The 23,794-nt window shown below is 32.9% G+C and overlaps 2 protein-coding genes across 2 annotated transcripts; both read left to right on the forward strand.

Annotated features, from left to right (window-relative positions):
- Positions 102–4,502, forward strand: LOC109343487 (acyl-CoA-binding domain-containing protein 1-like). The gene is made up of 6 exons (XM_019581806.1): positions 102–717; positions 1,723–1,828; positions 1,998–2,101; positions 3,193–3,284; positions 3,788–3,885; positions 4,028–4,502. The coding sequence occupies exons 1-6, from the start codon at positions 218–220 to the stop codon at positions 4,205–4,207; spliced, it is 1,080 nt and encodes a 359-aa protein (XP_019437351.1). The 5' UTR covers positions 102–217; the 3' UTR covers positions 4,208–4,502.
- Positions 21,444–22,355, forward strand: LOC109342584. The gene is made up of 3 exons (XM_019580540.1): positions 21,444–21,552; positions 21,644–21,705; positions 22,107–22,355. The coding sequence occupies exons 1-3, from the start codon at positions 21,489–21,491 to the stop codon at positions 22,215–22,217; spliced, it is 237 nt and encodes a 78-aa protein (XP_019436085.1). The 5' UTR covers positions 21,444–21,488; the 3' UTR covers positions 22,218–22,355.

Genomic DNA, 23,794 nt, shown 5'->3' on the forward strand with positions numbered 1-23,794 from the left:
TTTGGCCCCACCCCACTCTTACCATAATTTCCAACACGGGCATTTTTAAGCACATTCAATTATTCAGAAGTTCATTAAATTCATTCGTTAAAAACATTTGATTCGTCGGTAGTTATAATAACAAACTCTTCATTTTCTTCAACCCCCAAATCCTCGTAAAACCTAAACCAATTTTCCTTCATTCACATTTCTAGGGTTTCAATTTTCAACACTAAAAATGGTAGAGTGGCAACCTCTTCTTCAATCAATCTTCATAGGTCTCATCATCTCTTACCTCATCGCTAAGCTCATTTCCCTCGTCGTTTCATTCAATCACGAAAACGCCACCGTTTCATCCACCACAACCACCGATATCAAACCCAATCTACCCGATGCCGTCAAACGCGACGACGCCGTTTCAGAAATCAACCACCCTTTCGAGGCCGAATCGGTAATCGCCGAGCAAGGTAGTGTACGAAATGACAGCGATGCTGATCGTGATCAGTATGATGATGATGATGATGATGATGATGATTGGGAAGGGGTGGAAAGTACTGAGCTTGATGAAGTTTTCAGCGCCGCGACGGCTTTTGTAGCTGCCTCCGCCGCTGATCGGTTGTCACAGAAGGTTTCGAATGATATGCAGCTTCAGCTTTATGGTTTGTATAAGATTGCCACTGAAGGTCCTTGTAGTACGCCACAGCCTTCGCCTCTAAAAATGACGGCTCGAGCTAAATGGTATCCATTCTTTTCATTGATGTTTGAACTTATGTAGTGCTAAAATTGTTAATTGCATAGTTACCTGGTACATGGTAGAGTAAGTGTTTCAGTGCACGGTACAGTTACATGTTTCACTTGGATACACAGTTAGTTACTTTTTAAGGTTAGTTTTATGAGACCTTCTATATAACAAAGTTTAAGCAGTTCGTCACTTACACTTCAATTTTATAAGAAGTCGAGTATGTTTACACGGTATGCTGGATTTGGTATGCGCAGGGTAAATGAAAGAAGTCTGGTTAATTGTGTCACTGTAGGGGGAAAAGGAGGAGCTTTAGCAGTTGGCAATGTGTTTTTAGGAAAGGGAAATAATGTATGTAATTGGAATCTTTGATAATGTTCTTGTTTATGTGGGGATTGGCTGATTGTTGAGTGTAATGGGGGTGGGATGGATTGGATTTATTTGCATTTTGCACGAATGAAGTCGAGAATGATCCTAGACGGATTACAAAATAGAAATTTGTATCAGTGTGCGTTCAATACTTTGAAAATCCAAACTTTGCACTTTCCAATATGTGGTCCTTTCTTCTTCTTTTGTGTGTCTTTTTTCCTTACTTTGACGCATCAGAACATTGAAATATTGGTTTTGCTTTGTAGTGTCATTACAAGACGTGTTAAGTGATCGAAACTAGATAAAGGATCTTGCTAACCAATACTCCTTAGGATAGTGGTCAAGGAATGAAAGATAGAATGTCTTTAATGGAAAGAAATTTATTCAATATATTGTGAAGTCTAAAGTACCGCTTTCCAAAATAGGCTTTCCATTTTTCTGAAGAGCACTAGTTAGCATTTGCCCTAGATAAAAGCTTTACTTTTAATAATTTGAATTCCAAAATCGTGGAATGTTTAATTTAGGAGTTTGATAAATCCTCAGGAATATCTTATCTGCTATTACAGGCTATTGTATCAAGTCATTTTACCTATAACAGTGATATTGTTTTGTATAATAATCTCACTTTTTGACAGGCAAGCTTGGCAGAAACTGGGTGCTATGCCTCCTGAAGATGCGATGCAGAAGTACATTGATATTGTGTCAGAGTTATATCCTTCTTGGCTTGATGGTTCATCTTTGGTGAGCTAATAAGTTGTTTCTTGTGCTCTGGATGGATCAATCATACTTCTTTCACCAGAAGGAAGAAAATTGTATTTAAATTTTAGAATGGGAGTTGTATGTTCAGTTACGTTCTTTGTATGTTTATTTTTGTTTTGTCTCTACCTAACTCCATTTGTGTCTGCAACAGAAGAGCAAAAGTGGTGATGGTGGTGGCTCTAGTTCAGAAGCTAAGGGACCAATGGGACCAGTATTCAGTACTTTTGTTTATGAAGAGGACTATGGAAGTGACTTGTAAGATTTCTAAAGCTTCAAATTGTATGATTTTTAGTGGCAGTATTGTAGATGTCTAGGTGGCAATTGGTAAGCATCACTAATTTGTTATGTACGAGGTATTATTAAACGTAATTGCATTAATCTTTCCATGATACATCTTTCAAGTAATGAGACTATTCCACGCTCGGGATACTAAGGCTTTCACTCCTATTCTTTATTGTGTTTAAGTTGACATGACCTGTTCTTTAGGCTTTGATTTGTTCCTTGGCAGCTCCCACTTCTTATCTTGGGTCTTTTAATGTTATACCTTGGTGTCTATAATTTTCTGGAAAAAAACCAGGCTCCATTCTACTAATATTGATGTCAGTATGTACTCCTGTGGCAGCTGGTTCATAGGTTGCTTCTTTATTTTTTGTATTCTTTTCGACCAAAATATGTTAGCTGGTTCATAGGTCCTGTTTTTGATTGGCAATTGTTAGTTGTTAGTATGTTAGTATTTTTGTTGTGGGTGAGACTCCACCCTCAACCTCCTTCACCCTCACCATCAAACCACCTTATAACTTCTTCTTTTTTGTTGATGGTAAGTCTCGAACCCACAACCTCCTACACTCCATTCCTTACGTCCTCCCTCTTCATCATCAGACCACCTTATGACTCCCCTAAATATGTCCTGTTATATGCTAGGATACACTCAAAGTGATGAACGGCCTTGTCAATTTAAACTTTGACAAATTAAGTTGGTTATTTAAAAGAACTGGAAGAAAACATTGCTTTATTGGTTGGTAGTGTTGGAAATTGTCATCTTAGGTCGACTGCATTAAATGGTTATTTAAACCCTCCTACTTGTCAGGCCTCTTTCTTGTGTTAACATTAATCAGTAATCACCAATCCTCCCATATTTTACTGTGGTTCTTCCCTTAAGCTATTGACATTTAGGAGGATTTTAAGGCTGGTCCCAAGGTTGTTTCAGTTATAATTTAGCAAACTTCCTGATTTTTTACCAAGGACATCTTACGAATAACAGTTTACAGTATATCTTAATATCAGGGTGGTTCATCAAAAAGATATTAGTTTTGTAGATATTGATGTTTCCTTATCTTCCTCCATAGGAAAATGGACGCAATTCATGGATTTGCTAGGGAAGGAGATATGGCTAATCTGCTGAAGTGTATTGAAAATGGTGTTTCAGTGAATTTGAAGGGTGAGTTATTTGCAGCATTTTGTTTTTACAAGCTTATACATTATTCTCAAGTGTGTTGCAAGTTCTCATTATTTTTGTTGTCTGATTTTTAAATGGACTAAGCTCCTCACAAACAGCTTGTCCTCAGCATTAAGAATAAGTAGCACATATTTACCAAAAAAAGAATAAGCAGTGCAATCACTGATTAACACTGTACCTATATTTTAGCAGCATTGCTGGACAAGTCTCACATGAGGAAATGTATTATTGATTCCTAGAATTGTTTAAAAATTAACTTCACTTTTATGTTTTTTCTAAAAAAATGTCCAATTAATTTCTTGAAGGCCCATTTAACGATTCAAAGTTGATAATAAACGCGAAAGTGAATACTGGTTTATTTAGGGAAGTGAAGGCCCATCTATCTTGTGTCTTGTGTATGCTACTGTCTATGAAATTAATATTTGTTTTTTTACTACTTTTATTTATTTTTTGTTTCTCGACATGCATTTCTGTAATGGTTGCAGACAGTGAGGGCCGGACCCCATTACATTGGGCTGTAGATCGTGGCCACCTTGATGTCACAGAGCTGCTTGTTGGCAGGGATGCTGATGTAAATGCCAAGGTATTCAATTATATATGTTTAAGCATAACCCTTCAAGAACTTTAGCTTAGGCTTTTGAAGATGGTTTTATGCACCTTTTTGATTATTAACACTGTCAAATTTGGTATGCTTTGTTGATCTTTTTATGTTTTCTTTTTGGAAGGATAATGATGGGCAAACTCCATTGCATTATGCTGTTACTTGTGAGAGAGAAGCAATAGCTGAGTATTTAGTGAAGCATAATGCAGATACACAGTCGAAGGATAACGATGGCTGCTCCCCACGCGACGGCTCTGAATCGAAGTGGCCGTGTCTGCAGCAGCATGTGGGAAAAGTAAACTGATTGATTCTTTCCTTTATTGCTGCTTTTGGCTAATATAACCTTACCAAATCCCTTCACGATGTACGTGTCTATATAGCTCAATTTTTTTTATCCAACTCTTGGTATATAAACACCCTTTTCACTGTAGTGCGTGGCTGTGCACTGTTTTGGCAATGGTTAATCAAGTATGTTCTCTTTAATATTTCTTTTGCTTAACTCTTAATTTTGGGCCCTTATTTCTTTATATTTGTTGTTGGACATGAATATATACAGGAAAACTAGAATTAGTAACAAGGAAAGGGAATCATTAATGATATTTCCTCCTGGTATGAAACTTTTTGGTCGCCGAGTAAAGATTAAGTTTTATGTTAGGCTGCTTTCATAAGCACTTTTCAAACTACTAAATTGTACCTCTAACCGTACGGTTTCTTATAAGATTTTATGAAAATTAAAGACCATGCTATTGAAAGGAGTCGTCGTTGATGTATGAAAATTGGCCCCGTAACAAGCACTGCTTAAAATTAGTCACAATTTTGTCGGGAATGTGTAATACATTAGAAAGCAGTGAAATATAAAAATATATGTGTGTTGTGTTTTTTTAGTTTTAAGAAATATTTTTGTAAAAGGTGGTTAAATAGAACATATATTTTAATTTTAATGGTTGAATGAAATAATTTATCTTATATATTATGATGAAGAAATACTTTATTTTCATAAAATATTAAGCTTTGATGCATAATGTTGTTTGTTTTGTAACTTAATTTATGAGTTTAAATCTTGGAAATAGTGTATATATTTGAAGGATAAAGTTACATATATCTATATCTATAAGTGAGAGTGTGTATAAAAACAAGGCAGCCAAATCTCATTTGTTGCTTTTTTCATGATATGGTTTAGATTCCGTAAGTCCTAAATAGTTCAACAAGGAATTTATCAAGTGATGAATGAAATAATAATGGCAGGGTAACAAGTATATTGTCCCTGAAACCCCTGAAAAGACATATTTAGTCCTTTTAAGTATAAAGTGGCCATAATAAAGTTAGTTCAAAGAATAAACTGACTAGTTAGGTTCTCCGATATTATATATAATTTTTTGAGTTTTAATGGAGAAGGGACTGAACGTGGGTAACTTTCTTACTTTTAAATTAGTTCAGAGAAAGTGCTAGGGAGCTTTTTCCGGATCTGACTGCCACTTAAATGTGTGTATGTACACAGTAAACACATATATCATAGTGTTTTTTTATTTCTTTCATTTTTGGGGTAAGAAACTGATTTCTTCGAGGTTTATGGTTGTTCTTCTTAATAAATAAGTGTCGTTCTAAAAAATCGAACCATTGACTCTTCAGTCATTTTGAAGATCTAGCATGGTCTTATATTATTAGACCAATACATTTCCTATAATACCATTTTTATCTATTTTAATTTGTTTATTAATATTTCTGTCAATGCATATCCATGTGAATTAATTAAGTGGAGAGCCAAATCATGAGATTGAGAGGTAGCACTCCCAAATACTTATTCATAAAGCACACTCCTTATCACTTAACTAAAAGTTTCTAAAATATAAAATAAAAAAGTGATTGATTAGTGGATAGTATAAATCGACAATTTAGAATGCTAATAGTACTATCCCAAATTAGTCTCTCAAAACTTTGGAGCTAACATTTTGGTTCCAAAGAATTAATAAATGATGAATTGTCCTTCAAAATGAAAGAGACATTGGTTTCCAAACATTAAAAAAGTTCTCTATTGGGGGATTTGCCTCCTTCAAAGATTAATTTGTTATTTATCAATTTTCAGTAACTAAGTGATATCCGTCAAAAAAATTGAGGAATCAATTTTTGCTTTCACTCTTATTATTAAAATATGGAGTTAACTACTATATAATATATCATTCATCGAAGCTAACTGTTAGACAGTGTTTGGCATATAATAAATAAAAGAAAGAAAACAATAATAAATAATGTTCAATTTCTAAGGCGTGTAATAATATTAGGTTTTGGGTTCAATTTGATCCTACCAATCTATTTTGTAGATTGGATGCAACATGTATACAAACAAATCCCCAATAAGATACAATAGAGAAACCTGTTTTGGCTTGCACACTCTACCACAACAAGTGTATTGACAATGATATAGTTTATAGACTAATAGTCTCCTTAAGTCTATGCACAAAGTGAAGGAAAAAATGTGATTTGGACTTGAATAATGGTAGAGAGATTATGAGTTTTGTTGGTTACAAGGATATTTAGATTGATAGAAAATTATCATATCTAAAATTTAGTTAGTTTTATTTTATTTGAGTTTATCTATAGTTTATCTTTATTTAGTTAGTTATTATTTGAATTTATCTTCCTAGTATTTGTAACAACTTGTGCTTATATAATAAATGAGTGGGGATCCACTTACTCCAAAAGTAACTTTTTTAAACTTACTCATCGTCCTAGTCATCAATTTTATAGATATCTAATGATTTAGATCTACTCACTAATTCAAATCATTTGATTTCCCTAAAATTGATGACTAGAATGTGAAGTAAATTTAAAAAACTTACTCTTAGAGTAAGTAGATCCCTCCCTGTAATAAATTATTTGGAACTAACTCATATTGAGTTTGACCAATCTTTACTCTTCCTATAACTCAAGGGGTATCAGGGCAGTTTCATCATCTGTTACCTGTTTGGTCATCTGCAGTCAAGATACCAAAAATTCAGAACTCCAACTACCCATCTCCCTTTATTGTGTAACTTTGTGTTAGTTTTCATTTATTTTTTTCCCTCTATTATTTGTAATAACTTTTTTAATAAATTGTTTGAGACTATTCCTATTAAGTTTTACTAATTTTTACCATTTTTAAACCTCAATAGTGTCTCCACCACATGAAGATGGTTCTTTTTATATACCAACTCATATCATTGGTGAATTTTTTTTTTTTGGAAAAGGTTTATCACCAACCAAAAATTGATTAAACATCAATAACGAAGATAAACTGACTGACATAATATAACTTTGGCCTAGTGGCCAAGAGGTGTTCCTTGCATAAACATGCCTCATGTTCGAAACCAAACATTATGATGTTTATCATGCACCATTATTTATCTTTAATCGAACTCAAATGTACATACATTTCTCAAAAAGATTAAATAGTTTGGAATATATTGAGGATATCACAGTAAGCATCCAAAATGCACAGCATCTCCACTTTAAGCATCTTTGTAGTGACCCAAATGGGATAATCTCTGCTTGGCTCTTCATTTCTAGTTTTCAGAAAACAGTGTCATACTCATCATATGTATTCTCCTTTGTCATTGTGTAGATAAGAATTGGTCAACATATGCAATAGTAGACTTAAATATTGCACCCTTTTCTGTTTACTCCAACATAGAACTACGCATTTGTCGGTGGAGTAGTCTTTGAAGGGTAGAAGATGAAGATTAGAAAAAGAAGAGATTGTTGGAACACCACCAAGGAATCTCTAACCATCGGGGAGTTCCATTGTAATTGAGATATAAGAAGAGTGTAAATTTACAAGTGAAACATTATGTCTTGAACCAAGACTACGATGGAAAGCCTCCAACCAACGGGGAGTTCCATTGTTATCAGATATGAGAAAATTGTAGAATCACAAGTGAGACACCATATCTTGAACCAAAACCTAAGACATTAGTTTCATGAGTTTTTGTACTTATAAACTCTTTTACTCATCCCACATATCCAATATTGAACTTCACACTTGAAAAGACTCATTATATATATATATATATATATATATATATATATATATATATATATATATATAACAATTTGCCTACGTCCAAAGTTGAACAACAACAATGATTATTTCATTATGATAAAAGAGAACTACAAGTGTTTCACTCACTTCCCAAAACCCAAGCTCAATTTCACTCTCACTCAAGTATTTCTCACACACTTAGAACAAGAGAACAATAAGAGAAAATATGCACTAAGCTAAGTATTTGGTGTGTCTTACAATGACATGAAACACTGCTATTTATAGCCAAAGCTCTTGAAGATTATGTGGCCAAAAGAAAAGAGCATTAATATTGGTTTCACCTTAGTCACTTCTTTTTACTTGGCTAGAAATTCTCCATTTCTTCAAGGTGATCTTCAGCCACTTCTTTATTGCTTGGCTCAAGAAAGTCTTTTCATCATCTTTTTCTTTTAGCCAATATTCAATAAATCTTTACATTGACTAAAAGACTATCATAGTTATTCTCCTGCTACTCTTCTTCATGCTCACTAGAGATTCTGAACATTAATCAAGTCCAGACAATGTCTGAACTTGGTAGTTGGAACTGACTTCGTCATCATGTCCGCTGGATTATCTGCAGTGGGTATTTTCTCCACTCTAACAACTCATCTCTCCACTATGTCTCTGATAAATTGCATCCGAATATCAATATGCTTAGTTCTTTCAGGATACATTGGATTCTTTGTCAGATGTATAACACTTTGATTATCACAATAGATGGTTGTTTCTTCGAGTTGTATACCCAACTCTTCAATTAGACCTTTCTCCCAAATGACTTCCTTTATAACTTCTGTTACTGCGATGTACTCTGCCTCAGTTGTAGACAAAGTAACAATTGATTGTAGTGTTTCTTTCTAACTAATAGTACAACCACATATTGTAAAGGCATATCCGGTGAGTGATCTTCGCTTATCTAGATCTCCAACATAATTTGAGTCAACATATCTAGTGATCTTGTTTCCAACATTTTTGACTTTACCATACAAAAACCCTATATTTGTGGTACCTTTAAGATAACACATAATCCACTTCACAGCCTTCCAGTGAACTTTACCAAGATTTGCCATATATATGCTTACCACACTTACTGCATGAGCAATATCTGGTCTAGTGCACACCATAGCATACATGATACTACCAACCACACTAGCATAAGGTACACTTGACATCTTCTTTTTTTCATTCTCAGTTTGTTGACACAAGACCATTGAAAGTTTCAAATGAGTAGCCAATGGAGCAGTGACTGGTTTAGCATTTTGCATGCCAAAACGTTCTAACACTTTCTCAATGTACTTCTTTTGTGATAGAAAGAGTGTCCCCTCTTTTCTATCCCTCTGAATCTCCATTCCCATAATTTTCTTTCCAGCTCCTAAGTCCTTCATTTCAAACTCTGAGCTCAATTGAGCTTTCAAGTATCTAATTTCTGACATGTTCTTACATGTGATCAGCATGTCATCAACATATAAAAGCAAATCTATTAATGACTTATTTCCAAACTTCTTGTAGTAGATGCAACTATCATGTTCACTTATGGAATATCCATTTTCAAGCATGAAGGTGTCAAATTGTCGATACTATGGTCTGGAAGATTGCTTTAGGCCATATAAAGATTTCTTCAGCAAGCAAGCATGATCTTTCATCTCTTGAACTTCAAATCCTTCAGATTGTTTCATGTAGATTTGTTCCTCTAACTCACCATACAAGAATTCCGTTTTGACATCTAGTTGCTCAAGTTCTAAATCAAATTGAGCTACAATTGCAAGTAGGATGCGAATAGAGCTATGTTTTACCACATGAGAGAAAACTTCATTGAAATCAATGCCTTCTCTTTGTGTAAAACCTTTGGTCACTAATCGCACCTTGAATCTTACATCTTCAACCCCATGGATTCCTTCCTTCTTCTTAAAGACCCATTTGCATCCAACAATCTTTTGAGCCTTCGACCGCTTCACAAGAACCCAAGTATGATTCTTACAAAGAGACTCAATTTCCTCTGTCATTGCAGAAATCCATTTGGAAGCTTCTTTGTTGTTGATAGCTTCTTCATATGACTGTGATTCACAATTACTGATATCATCAGCAACATTTAGAGCGTATGATACCAGATCATCATAGTCATACTTTTCTGGAGGTTTTATATGTCTTCTTTGCCTATCCCTAGTCAACTGATAATGTTGTAATTGAAAGATATCAGTATCAGTACATACATCATGGACTTCTTCTTCTTGATCAAGTGTTTTTTCTTTTGTTGGCCTCCACCTCAAACTCCACCTTCTCCAAGATATTAGGATCTTCATTTTCACTTGATGACTCTGTATGAAGCTTTAGCATTTTAGCTTCATTAAAAGTAACATCTCTACTAATAATGCACTTTCTTTTCTCTGGCCACCATAACTTATATCCTTTCACACCATCAGGATATCCAAGAAAAATGCATTTCAATACTTTTACATCAAGTTTTCCTTCTTTGTTATGAGCATATGCAAGACAACCAAATATTCTCAAATTTTCATAATTTTCTAGAATACCCGACCATATCTCTTCTGGAGTTTTAAAAACAATGAGTCGTTGATGGACATCTATTGATCAAGTAACAAGCTGTACTGATAGCTTCCGCCCAAAATTCTTTTGGCAATCAAGCATTTGACAACATACATCTTGTCCTTTCAATTAAGGTTCTGTTCATTCATTCTGCAAGTCTATTTTGTTGTTGAGTGTGCCTCATAGTATAATGTCTCACAATACCGTGATCCTTGCAAAAATTTCCGAATTTTGTACTATAGAATTCTAGACCATTGTCAGTTCTCAGTCTCTTGATCTTTCTCCCGATTTGCTTTTTGATCAAGGTTTTCCACTGTATGAACTTGACAAATGATTTACTTTTGTGTTTCAAAATGAATATCCATACCTTCCTTGAATAGTCATCAATGAATGTTAACATGTATCTACTACTACCATGAGAAGGTACTTGGGAAGGACCCCACGAGTTAGAATGTACATAACCCAATGTGCCTCTCATTCGATGAACTACAACATTGAATTTTATCTCACATTGCTTTCCGAAAACACAATGTTCACAAAAGTCTACCTTCCTGACTTGTTGACCACATAATAATCCTTGTTTGGCAACTCAGCTAGACCTCTTTCACTAACATGGCCTATTCTTAGATGCCATAGTTTGGTGACATCAGAATCAGATGTTGAGGAGACAACAACAACACCCGTGATTGTGTTTCCTTGTAACATGTAGAGACTATTCTCTTTCTTTCCTTTCATTACAACCATAGCACCTTTAGATATTCTTATAGCTCCACCTTCCCCTTTGTAGCTATAACCTTTTGAATCTAGTGTTCCCAAGGAATTCAGATTTTTCTTCAATTCTGGAACATGCCTTACATCTGTCGACGTCCTTATGATTCCGCCAAATATCTTGATTATAATTGTGCCGATGCTGATGACCTTGCATGGAGCATTATTTCCCAAAAGGACCTTGCCCCCATCTAAGAGTTAGTAAGTGGAAAACCAATCCTTAAAGGGACACATATGACATGAGCATCCATAATCAAGTATCCATTCATCTTTTTAGTCGTGCTCTGAGACTATTAGTGCATCTGCTCTATCATAGCCATTTGCTACAACTGCATCTCCATATTCATAAATCTTTTCCTTGCCTTTGCACTATGGGCAATTCGTTCTTATATGCCCCTCCTTGTGACAATGAAAGCATTTATACTATCTAGGTTTTGCTTTAGACTTGGACCTAGATTTCCCTCTTTCACCAAATTGATTTCGCCTCTATATTCTTCCTCTAGCAAAAAGACTATCACATGAGCCTTCAGATCTCGAATCTGATACTCTTTTATTCATTTCTTTCGAGTGCAACGCCACCTTTACTTCATCCAAGGTTTGATCTTCTCGACCATACATCATGGTGTCAATGAAGTGCTCATAAGAAATTGGAAGGGAACATAGTAGAAGAATTGTTTGGTCTTCATCTTCAATTTTAACATCAATATTCATTAGATCAAGAATAATTTTGTTAAATTCATCTAGATGATCTTTTATGGGCTTTCCTTCCTGCATTTGAAGAATATATATTCTTTTCTTCAAATATAACCTGTTGGTGAGTGACTTCATCATGTACGGGCTCTCCAGCTTCAACCATAATGAAGCAGTTGTAGTTTCATCTGACACTTCTTGTAGAACTTCATCTCCCAAGCACAACAAAATTGCACTCTGTGCTTTTTCTAAGTTTACATCCTTCTCGTCCTCGGTCAGACTCTCTAGTAACTTGTTTCTACCTTTCAAGGCTTTACCCAAGCTTTGATGAACTAGTAGACCTTTCATCTTCAATCGCTAGAGGTTGAAATCATTTTCTCCATTAAATTTCTCCAAATCAAATTTAGCACTCGCCTTGATAATCGTATACCGAAACAATATCGTAGTCCATGAATATACACCAGGAAAGTTTTGAGGAAAGAGAGGTGGGTCTTAACAGACACACTTAAATATCAGGTATTTCCTAAGACAAAACTTTCCTAGACATGCACTTTAACACTATTATATCTTTCTAGTAACAAGAACAATTATTTTCTGATGTGTAAGATCAGGCAATGTTGCGAACACAAAGCATACTAAGAATTTTCTTTTAGATCGTACGACTTAGCATGCAAGAGCTCTACGAGCTCTGATACCAGTTTGTTGGAGTGGAAGACCCATGGAGAAAATGTAATAGAGAAAATGACACCAATAATTTAATGTGGTTCGGCAATTTGCCTATGTCCACAACTGAAGAGCAACAAGAATTATTCCACTGTGATAAAAGAGAACTACAAGTGTTTTACTCACTTCCCAAAACTTAAGTACACTCAATTTCACTCTCACTCAAGTATTTCTCACACAATTAGAACAAGAGAACAAGAAGAGAGAATATGCACTAAACTAAGTATTTGTTGTGTCTTACAATGACATGGAACACTCCTATTTATAGTCAAAACTCTTGAAGATTATGTGGCCAAAAGAAAAGAGCATTAATATTGGTTTCATCAAAGTCAATTCTTTTTACTTGGCTAGAAATTCTTCCTTTCTTCAAAGTGGTCTTTAGCCACTTCTTTTTTGCTTGACTCAATAAAGTTTTTTCATCATCTTTTTCTTTTAGTCAATATTCAATAATATATATATTATATATGAATAAGAAAGTTACTCATAATGATTATAAGGCATGAGTAACACTTTCTTTTGAACTTAATTTGTCAACAACTATTTTAATTTTTTAGTGCAATTCCTATTAGTGGTGGATTTCCTATAAGACACAATAAGCCTGAATATAATATGTATAACTCAAGACAAGACAATGATAGAGTTTACAAAATGATATCTTGCTTCTATCTTTAATGCACTTAATCAGAAAGGCAAATAAATAATTCCATGAACATTGAATGTCCTTAAAGATTATCTTTTACTCTTCTTTTCTGTTGTTGTAGATATTGTGATGTTTCATAAAAACTACTTTTTAAAAAAAAAAAGACATATCATTTAAAATATAAAAAAAGTGGGTTTATAAACCAACACAATTGTTAATCAATATAAAATTTCCACAATTCAACACACATATCCTTACACCAATAAAAAATAATTACTTCTTAGATTATTCAGATAAGTGTTAGATTTTTAAAAACTTTAATGATTCATAAGAACCCCTTAATTTCGGATTTTAACATCATGACATTCACATATGATAAGAGAATAGAATAAGGAATACATGGTTCCATTTTGTGTTTCCCTTTATGCACTTTCTGGTTGTCTTTGTTCTCATCTCTCTGCCTTCCCTTTATGCGTTCTTTGATGATTAGAAACTCAGTTTTCTTACTTCCCTATATGACACTATACTTTCCAACAGAAAAGCTGATATCCGTCTGAGTGCATGTCTGAGCATACATTAAACTCCCAACCATTGATGCATAAGGAATAGATTCCATTTCCTTACATTCCAAATCATTCCTTGGACATTGCTTTTCACTGAATTTGTCCCATTTCTGGATTAGAACTATCCATGCGGAGCACTTTTCCATTATGAATCTCTCTAATACCTTATTGATATATCCTTTCTGAGACAATCTCAATAATCCTTGTGATCTATCACGAAATATTTCTATTCTTATCACATAGGATTCTTCACCTATATCCTTCATTTCAAAATTATTAGAGAGAAACTTCTTTACATCATGTAACAATCCTTTATCATTTGAAATAAGTAGGATGTCATCAACAAATAGGACTAACATTATAAACTTGCTTCCACTAACTTTCATGTAGATACACTAGTCAACAATGTTTTCCACAAACCCATATGACATAATTGTATCATTGAACTTTATATACCATTATCTGGAAGCTTATTTCAGTCTATATATTGACTTATTTAATTTATACACTAGAATTTCCTTTCGTGTGGTCGCAAACCCTTCGAGTTAGTTCATATAAACTTACTTGTTTAAGTCACCATCCATAAAAGCGGTCTCTACGTCCATTTGGTGAAACTCTAAATCATAATAAGCCACCAAAGCCATTACAATTCTTAAAGATTCCTTCTTAGATACTAGAGAGAAAGTTTCTTTATAACCAGTGTCCTCTTTTGAGTGAAATCTTTAGCGACAAGTCTAGTTTTATATCTTTCAATGTTGACTTTATAATATTTGGTCTTAAAGACCCATTTACAACCAACTCGTTTTGAACACTCGGGCAACTCAACTAGATCCCAAACTTTATTATCGTCCATTGATTTCAGCTCTTCTTCAATAGCATTGAGCCACTTTTCAGAATTGTCACTTTCCATGGCTTGTATGAACGAGACTAGATCTTTATCAATGCTCAAGTCATGTTTATGATCAAGTGAACATACAATATAATAATCAGAAATAACTAGTCTTCTTTGCCTTTCAGACCTTCTTAATGTTATTTCTTGCGGTTCTTCCATCACTTGATCATTAATGACTTCATTAATCAGCTCATTAAATATTTGTTCATCCTGTGGGTTTTGGATATTATCTTGTTGTCTCTGTGTGTTATTTGACAGTAATATAACTAGAGGAACAACAACCTCATGAGACATCTTCAGTGAAGAAGATTTATCAAAAGTCTTCATAATATCCACCTTTCGAGATTTATCACTTCCACTGGTTTGACCATTCTCAATGAACCTAGCATTTCCAAATTCAACTATTCTCGTACTATGGTTAGGACAATGTAATTTGTACCCTTTTGATTTTTCCAGATAGCCGATAACGAAACCACAAATGATTCTTGCATCAAGCTTCTTTTCATGTGGGTTGTACACTTTCACTTCTGCTAGATAACCCAAAATATGGAGATGTCTCAAACTGGGTTTCCTATCGGTCCATAACTCAGGGAGTTTTAGGAACTGTCTTACTAGGAACCCTATTTAGTAGATATGCAGCGGTCCTTAATACATACATCCACAATGATAAAGGTACATCAAAATGACTTAACATTGACCTAATCATTTCCATTAGTGCTCGATTCCGCCTTTCAGCCACACCATTTTGTTGCAATGTGTAAGGCATAGTGTATTGAGCACACATGCCTCGATTTTGAGAAATTTTACAAATGGTCCTAGACATTGTTCATTCTCATTACACTTTTCATAATATTCACCACCTCTATCAGACCTTACAACCTTAACCTTCTTTTCAAGTTTCCTTTCAACCTCGTCAATGAATACATTTAGGACATCTAATGATTGAGATTTTTCATGCAACAAATATAGGCAACAATAACATGAGTAATCGTCTATAAAAGTGATGAAATACTTTTCACCACTCCAAGATGGAACATCAAAAGGACCACAAATATCTTTATGTATCAATTCAAGAAGTTTGTTACTTCTTGTGGTTGAGTTTTTTGATATGTGTTTAGTTTGTTTTCCTTTAATACAATCTAAACAAACGTGCCAATCGCCAAAATCCAAAAGAGGTTAAATCTCTTTTTTTTTGTTAACGTCATTATCCTTTCTTTGGATATATGGCCTAATCTTTCATGCCACAAGTAAACATAATTCTTATCAAAATCTTTAAGCTTGCTACCAACATCATGTTCAACATTAAATAAAGATTCCTTAAATTTAAAATCAAGATTGAAGCAATATAAACCATTTATTAATGTACCAGAACCGAAATAGTACGAATGTTTACATAATTTAAAACCACAATGCTCAATCTTAAAATTAAAACATATACAATCTAGCATAGCAACAAAAACCAAGTTTCTAGAACATTTAGGAACATAAAGACATTTCTCTAGATCTAAATAGTTTCCACTATCTATGATCAATCTGTATGTCCCAATTCCATGAACTCATGCCTTCATTTTGTTCCCCATGTAAAAAAACTTCTCAATTTCCTGGGTTCGGATTGAAAAGAATCCCTGCACAATATGTGACACATGAGTTGTTGCACCAAAGTCTAACCATCAATTATTATTAGGAATCTCAATTAGAAATGATTCATCTATAACGGAAACAAAATGTTTACCTTTCTTTTGTAACTATTTCTTCATTTTAGGACAATCCTTCTTATAGTGTCCATTCTTCTTACAAAAGAGGCACTTCATTTCTTTATGGATTTTCCCTTCTTTAATGTGGATCTTTTCCTTCCCATTTCCTTTGTTCCTATTGCTTGACCTGAATCTGTTAGTGTTACCTAGCTCCTGAATGGACAAGTGAATGAAGTCATTCTTAATTTTCTTTAACCTCCACTCCTCCTGAACGAGCATGACCTTTACTTCCTGAAAATTTCATTTCTCCTTTCTCCTTTATGGTGTTTTAGTTCACTTGGAATTGGCCAAACTCAACAGGAAAGGAGTTAATGATGAACTGTACCAAGAATGTTTCTGTCACTTCTATCCATATGCCTTTCATTTTCGCAGCTAGAATTGCAACTTCTTGGTCGTTAGTTCTGTCATGAGATTTCCCACCACAAACTTATTAGTATTGTCTGATTGGGAGTACTCCTTGATCATTCTCATAAATTCCCTTGCATTATCCGTCTTAGGCATAGACGGCTTGACATTGTCACAGATTGTCATTTTCATCAAGCTAAGACTCAACCTATTTGACTGCCCAAGCCTCATATAGAGTCTTGTCCGTCTCTGAGTTGGTCTCAGTTATGGTTGGTACATTATCCATACTAATGACCAAGTCCAGCTCCATAATACCTAGTGAGAACTGGATCTGTTCGGACCAATCAACATAGTTCAATTTGTTGAACTTGACACATTCGTTACCTAAAGTGAATGCATTGAATGAAGCTGAAATAAGACACGCTTACACTTTAATGCTTTGAATAAACCTTTATCGATTCAAACAAAATTTTATTCATGCACTTAATTTATCTTTGGATAAAATTTAAATGCATTAAATCTTTATTGATGATGCCTAATATTTTTCCTTAATGAGTATTTAATCATACTCTTTAAACATGCATGTTATCTTTGGATAAACGAGCACAAACAAGTATGCTTAAAACTTTAATGTCATTAAATACATGCAGTGATCCACCTTTGGGTGATCAAAATATGCATTATAATTAATGAACAAACCCAATTGATTATCATTATGACATCATAATCTTAATTACATACAATGATTCACCTTTGAGTGATCAAAATATGCATCATAATTAATAAATAAACACAATTAAAAATCCATCTTTATTTAGTGCAATACGACCAAAATTCAACACAAATATAGTATGGAATGTGATATTTTCATCCTTAAAAATTGGTCCCAGTTATAAACATGACACTCTTGCTTTGGAACACAAAATTCACTAATAAAAGAATGTGTTATAACTTTTATGTGATGAAGACACTAGTTTCAGTTAGTCATACAATTAAAACTTGATTCTCCACAATGTTGTTATGAAAATTATTCTCTATTTTTTTCTCATACAAGAGTGTTTTGTACTGTGTAAACATATATGTTAATGTACACATATATCATTTTCATAAATACAAGGAATGTCATAATGTCCTTAACCTGATGCTCTGATATCAATTGTTAAATTTTTAAAAACTTTTATGAGCCTTTAATGGTTTATAAGAATCCCTTAATTTAGGACCTTAACATTATGATATTCACATATGATAAAAGAATAGAATAAATAATATATGGTTCCATTTTGCGTTTTCCTTTATGCAATTTCTAGTTGCCTTTGTTCTCACCTCTCTGTCTTCCCTTTATGCGTTCCTTGATTATTAGGAACTCAATTTCCTTACTTCTCTATATAGCATTACACTTTCTTTACTCAGCTACTAGTGTTTCTATAATTCTCACTTTGTGTTTCTACTCATGAGATAGCAAAGAATAACATGAATAAAATATTTTTCCAATGTATGAGTGACTCTATTTATAGAAGAGTTTATGAGGACTTATTGGAGAAAATAATTCTTCCACTTTCACGGAAACTACCCATGAAGTGAGAGGGGATGGAGTTAACAACACCCCACTAGTTTGATCCATCAATTACCAACCATCATCACATTAAGTACTTTCATTTAAACTAGTAACTTTCAAGAATATGGACAACTAATTAGAATTAATCTAATAATAAGTAGCTAATTAATTTAGGAGTTCATTGGATAAAAGATATACCTCTTATTTTTTTAGAAATCTTATACTCAAGCCCCTTCAAAAATTTATAAACCAAATTATAAAGACAATCCTTAGTGTATGTCCAATATTGTTTATCTAATTGTTTTTGGGTTTTGCTTATTCGAACAATATTTAGTTGATTAGTATAAGTACTCCTGGAGAATACACAATATAAGGGAAAAGGATAGACATGGGATATGTTAGTAAAGATATAGAGAAATGAAGGATATGAGATATCCCATGAGAAAAATATGAGAAGTCTATTTTCTATATTAACCATAGCAAAAGTCTTTTTCAATATTTTAATAATATTAAAATCGATTTTTCATTAGGCTTTAGCTTGTTTGCTTTCTTTTGTTTACCGAAAGAAGACCTGGTTCTGACAAAATTGAGAAAATATAGCTTTAGGGTTTGGTTGAATCTTTTACTATACACTGATTTTTCTTATCAAAATTGATTTTAAAATAACATCCAAATTTCCAAACATAAATCACTTTACTTTAAACTCACTCAAAAACACACATTAATATCCTAGAGTTGATATTCAAATAAAATTATTGTTTCAAGTACAAACACCAACTGAACTTTCTTGTTTGGAGATTATGTGCAGTACTTGTTAGGATGGTACATTTATAAGTGAGACTCTGTTAACTAGAATGTTTCTTGAGGCTAACTAGCCTGAGTTAGGATTCTCTATGGTATTCAGACAAATACATAAAAAAACAAAAGAAAAAAAATAGAATAATATTATTTAGGTATAATGAGATGACATATGTATCCTTTATCTTTTAGATATAATGAGATGATATTTTTGTCTTGATATTTTTGTCTTCCACTTATAATAAGATAACATTTTATCAAGATAACACTTTTACCCTTATATACAAAAATAATAATTTGTATGTGAAGAGGATTCGTTTCCCTTGTGTTTCTCTTCAACCTACATATCATTACTAAAAACAGATACATTTTAATTAGTCCACTATGAAGTATGACCATGATCATTACCAACATATATTATGGTCTTCTAGAGGATGATTAATATAACATGTAGGATTAAACAAGTAATATAAAATGTTGTTTCCTTGTCATTTTGCTAGTGCACCCACTAAGGGTATTCCACATTTAACTCTCTTTTTGCTCTCCATTTGAATTTTTATGTAGACCACTCTCCATGTCTGTCTCCATTCATTGACTAAGAAAGTGACGAAAGCTGAAATGTGAGGATTAGAAGCACCATTTACTAAAGTGATGATAGGTACCACGGAAATAATTGACCTCTTTTTAGAAGGTTTTGGCAGCTTCCACTACCTAATTCATATGAATGTGGGTTCTCCTATTAAAGCTAAGGAATTATTAATGCATCCTTTGAAATTATTCATTTCATCTAAAAGTTATGAGAAAATGATATTTGTACTAACATTGTAATTTTTTTGTATTGTCGCTGTATCATTAACTATTCATATTTAATTATTATTGATTCAAGTGAGATCCGGGGTCTTAGTTTCATGCTAAAGTTGCTCCAATTTCTTTGATTTTTGTCAATTAGTGTAATGATCCCAAAACATGTATTATTTTAGCTTCTAAAAAGATCCTATCTTAATCTTCTTTGTATTAACACCCCTTATGCTGATTTTAATATAATTTGCTTATTAAAAAATATATATTAATTTTTAAGTATAAGTAATACAAATGAATATTCATAGGAAACACACAAGTTATAAATGCTACTCAACATGTAACTATCTTTCCTTTGTTTGGAACAACTGATGCCATGTTTCAATCTGACCCTGATTCTTTCTGAGCCTTATAAGGGAGGGTAACATTATGTGTTACATTATGTTTTATAGTTACATTACATTCTTAGTTTTATAGTTACATTATGTGTCAATTTTAGCATCTTCTGGTTTGGGAAACATCTCTTATTTTTATCTCATGTATTCATTGATATTTATGAGGATATATATATGTTACCTTCTTTCATTTTGTTTTTTTTAATTCTTAAGTCATGGTAAACAATGAAAATAACATTTTTTTTTTGTTTTCACTATATCTTGTACAAATCATTAAAAAAATAAAAACAAGGTGACACTTGTGATTATTAATAAAAATATAAAACAAAAATGGGAAATGTTTTTTTGTAAACCAAACACAAACACACTCTTATTTTCCCAATCCCAATAGTAGTAAGCATCTTGTTTCAATTTGATTTAGACCTCACTTAGCTTGGATTTTGCCAAGGCAGGATACTAGTCCAATACCAACACACTATAATTTGAAAATGAGATTGGACTATCTATAATTTGATAATAAAAACTATGTAGATGTAAAATGTCATGTGTTTGTTTACCATTATTCTAAATCTGTGAAAGATTGTCCCTAGAATATGAACCATATACCAACATGGGGTTAAAAATCGACAAGCACATACCATAAATTATATGCCTATTGGTGCAACTTACTTATCATGAAAATAGAAAAATAAAATAAAGTAGCTAGGTTGACTTAAGAAAAGGTGGAAAAGCTATAAGTAGCTAGCTGATTTTCAGCCATGCAAGGAATTGTTAGGAATGCCCACATGCAAAAGTGCTTATTTCTCTTTTTCTTGATGCAATTATAGAAGTCATATACAATAGTGTAGTTGACTTAGGTGTTGTTTGTGTTAAAGCCTAAAAGTTATTGCATTTCATCATCACTGTGTTGCTATTGGGTGGGGTACACCATTACAAATAGTACTTTGTTGCCTAATTTAAAAGGGGATGCTCCTTCTTGTTCTTTCATGCCAAGCCACGTAAAGGTTCATGTTCTTAGTTCCAATATAGCCACAAAAGGAACCAAAACATACATATTTGCATACTTGCCATGGCTTCCAAGATTAAGATTTTCCTTCTTGTTCTTCTCTTGGTCCTCATTCCTTTATCTTCAGGTGTGCAAGTTCTTTATATTAATGAATACAATTATGTGTCCCTAATTTGTAAGTAAAATGTAAGGGAATATTTGTTTCCTTTTACTTTTAGGCTTGGCTGAAGGCTGCATGGAAGACATGGATCCTAGTTCAACTCATCACTTACTTTACAAGGTACCTTACTATCTTTCTCTCTTGTTTTAATATGGTATAAGAATGGACAACATCAACCAAGTTTTTGACTATTCGGCATAGTCGATAATATAGGCCAAACTATGTCATAATTTTATTGTAAATCATATATATAAACAAATTATATAATTCCAATTCTTCTTAGTAGTTTTGCCTATAGTTTGTCTTGGTCACCTTCTATGTCCATGAATGAGCCGGTTGTGTTAAATATGGATGGGTTTAAATTGAGACTAAAATAGATGCTTAGTTTCACTAATATTGCTGATAGTTTCCTCAACAATTTGTAAATAAAATTGTGAAGAGTTTGCTAACTCAAAATATTTGATGTCTAGATATTGCTCTTTTGACTAACTAGTACTTTTCATTTTGATCATTGGATGAAGGATGGTATGAAGATGAACTCAAGGAAGCTGTTGAACCATGAATTTGTATTGGATTATGATGAAGCAGGACCAAATCCAAAACATACCAAGAAACCTGGCAAGGGCCCTTGAATAATAATACCTTTTTACCTAATCATATAATAATATCATATAAAACAATAAACCTATGTACTCTCTCTATTCTCCACAGAATGTTTTGTTCATGTTTGAGGAGACATGATATAGTTATAGACGGTTTTCTTCACAGGAGTGTGTGTTATGATTTATGAGGCAATAAAGTATGATATTTTATTATGCAATATGCACTCTAGAGATTAATTTAGAATACAATCTTATAAAAAAAATTATACTATCATTATCACTTCACAATTATATAAGAATTAATAATTATTAAGACAGAATAATGGATGGTGTATTGGCGATATAATTGTTAAGGCCATAACATGTGTAAATTCACTTATAAAGAGATACAAATTTTCACTTAGTTCAGTTCTGAAAAATATAAAATTTGTTGTTGTCCCTAAATGTGATGCACAATTATATATGGAAGCTTCAAGATACTTTCAGCAAGAATGTATAACTGAGGTTACAAAAAAAGATTACAATTGAACTTCTAGTCATGAAGCTAGGAAATAGAATGAAGAAATTAAATGTCAAAGATGTCGACCGAAATAAACAATTAAACATTAAAGTTTCATATTTTAGGTATAGTATATCCAAATATAAACTTCCTATAATGCGACAATGAAGCATTCGTTGCCAATAGTCCAATACTCCAATACCTTGATTATGTGCAAAATAATAATACATTTAAAATAGTTGACGCATTATATGTACAGAATTAGATATTTCTTAAATACAGTTCTTAAGACTCAATTAGTCAATTGTAAGAGACGAGGTATGAACCTCTATATTTAAATTCTGAGAAATGTGTTTTCTCCTTTCTTAAAAAAGAAATATTTGTCTAGACATATTTTTGAATTTATTTATCAGATAGGCATTATAATAAAGAATAAATAATAGTCTTTTATCATGTCTACAATATTTAAAATTGCTTTTTTATATCCAAATTTCATTAAGAATGAGCATCAAAATCAACATTTCTATCATCACAAGACTTGAACAAAGAAGCTAACCATTCATACGATCCACCAACCCGCCTACTCCCAAATATTTTGCACTTTGAATGAAAAAATGATTGCATGATTCAGAATTTTGCAAACACAAGACACTAGATAACTCCCAAGCACGGTGATCTATGTCATTCTATCCCGGACCAATAATAATGAAGTAAAAATAATAATAATAATTTTTTTAATTAAAATGAAATATTTTTATTAAAATAAGATAACATATGAGACAAGATCTATGTGATAACTTCAATCATATATGTTCCTTATTAGGATCCTTGTTAAAAGCAAGAGTCACTTAATACCGGACAAGGATCATATGTCCTATAATTTTCATGTCTTTATATCCCGAATTAATCAAACTTCACAAAATAATATTAAAATATTAATATATGTTTTCATAATTTTTCTTTTTAAATGATGAAACTTTTTCATTGACTTGAGACACCAGATAAGACATAAATGAACACATATGATCTCATCCCTTAATATCAAACTAAGGAGCCTTAAATAGTTAAACTTCCACGTAGATGTCACCACATTACTGTTAACCATGGT

This window comes from Lupinus angustifolius, chromosome LG03, assembly GCF_001865875.1.
Source record: "Lupinus angustifolius cultivar Tanjil chromosome LG03, LupAngTanjil_v1.0, whole genome shotgun sequence".
Taxonomy (NCBI): domain Eukaryota; kingdom Viridiplantae; phylum Streptophyta; class Magnoliopsida; order Fabales; family Fabaceae; genus Lupinus; species Lupinus angustifolius.

Bases quoted from the DNA above. Each gene is read 5' to 3' on its own strand.
- LOC109342584 (XM_019580540.1), top strand. From the start codon at position 21,489: ATGGCTTCCAAGATTAAGATTTTCCTTCTTGTTCTTCTCTTGGTCCTC. The intron at 21,553-21,643 runs GTGTGCAAGTTC...TTTTACTTTTAG, and splicing joins CCTCATTCCTTTATCTTCAG to GCTTGGCTGAAGGCTGCATG. The intron at 21,706-22,106 runs GTACCTTACTAT...CATTGGATGAAG, and splicing joins CTCATCACTTACTTTACAAG to GATGGTATGAAGATGAACTC.
- LOC109343487 (XM_019581806.1), top strand. From the start codon at position 218: ATGGTAGAGTGGCAACCTCTTCTTCAATCAATCTTCATAGGTCTCATC. The intron at 718-1,722 runs GTATCCATTCTT...ACTTTTTGACAG, and splicing joins ATGACGGCTCGAGCTAAATG to GCAAGCTTGGCAGAAACTGG. The intron at 3,285-3,787 runs GTGAGTTATTTG...TAATGGTTGCAG, and splicing joins TGTTTCAGTGAATTTGAAGG to ACAGTGAGGGCCGGACCCCA.